Source organism: Cystoisospora suis (assembly GCF_002600585.1).
Source record: "Cystoisospora suis strain Wien I chromosome Unknown contig_3524, whole genome shotgun sequence".
Classification (NCBI taxonomy): domain Eukaryota; phylum Apicomplexa; class Conoidasida; order Eucoccidiorida; family Sarcocystidae; genus Cystoisospora; species Cystoisospora suis.
The window spans coordinates 11,517-12,011 of NW_027156319.1; the positions used below are offsets into that span (position 1 = coordinate 11,517).

The window sequence follows — 495 nt, forward strand, 5'->3', positions numbered from 1 at the left end:
CTTCTTCAGTCGTGCGGTCACTCTATGAGCTCCTTCCAGCCTGCGACTTCCCATGGAGGTCGCGCACCGCAGAAACAAATAGGCACCCTTCCGTGGCCTGCTGCCAGTCCCACGTCCTGTACTGGCACCGGTCCAGCTCATCTCGTTCAAGATCTGAAAGGTTCTTTTGAAGACAAGACGGTGACCGGCCTTGCGCGCCCGGCACACGGTGTGCCATCGAATGTTATTCAGGATTCCTTACTGTCGTCGACGCTTCGGAACGAGAGGGAGTCGCAGGGCAGAAAAAGCGATCCTGCAGGACGTTCGAGGAGTACGAGGGCTTTTCCGGGATTCCAGGTTCTCGGGGGAACTCAAGTCGCGGGCTGTGTGGTTGGTACGGGGCCGCGGGAAGTAGGATTGGGGAGCTCCGATGACCAGGATTTGGAGTTACGCCAACAACGGGCAATTGAGAACCGAGAAACTACCGTTTCTTCGATCAATTTCTGCGCCTCCATG

At 57.0% G+C, this 495-nt stretch overlaps 1 protein-coding gene across 1 annotated transcript in view; it reads left to right on the forward strand.

Moving 5' to 3' along the window:
• The window catches only part of CSUI_006857 (nudix family protein), a 4,096-nt gene extending 3,601 nt beyond the window's left edge, over nucleotides 1–495 (forward strand). Inside the window, exon 2 of the mRNA XM_068067008.1 lies at nucleotides 1–495. This exon is cut by the window's left edge and continues 581 nt beyond it. Coding sequence (XP_067921017.1) covers nucleotides 1–28 — 28 coding nt within the window. The 3' untranslated portion in view covers nucleotides 29–495.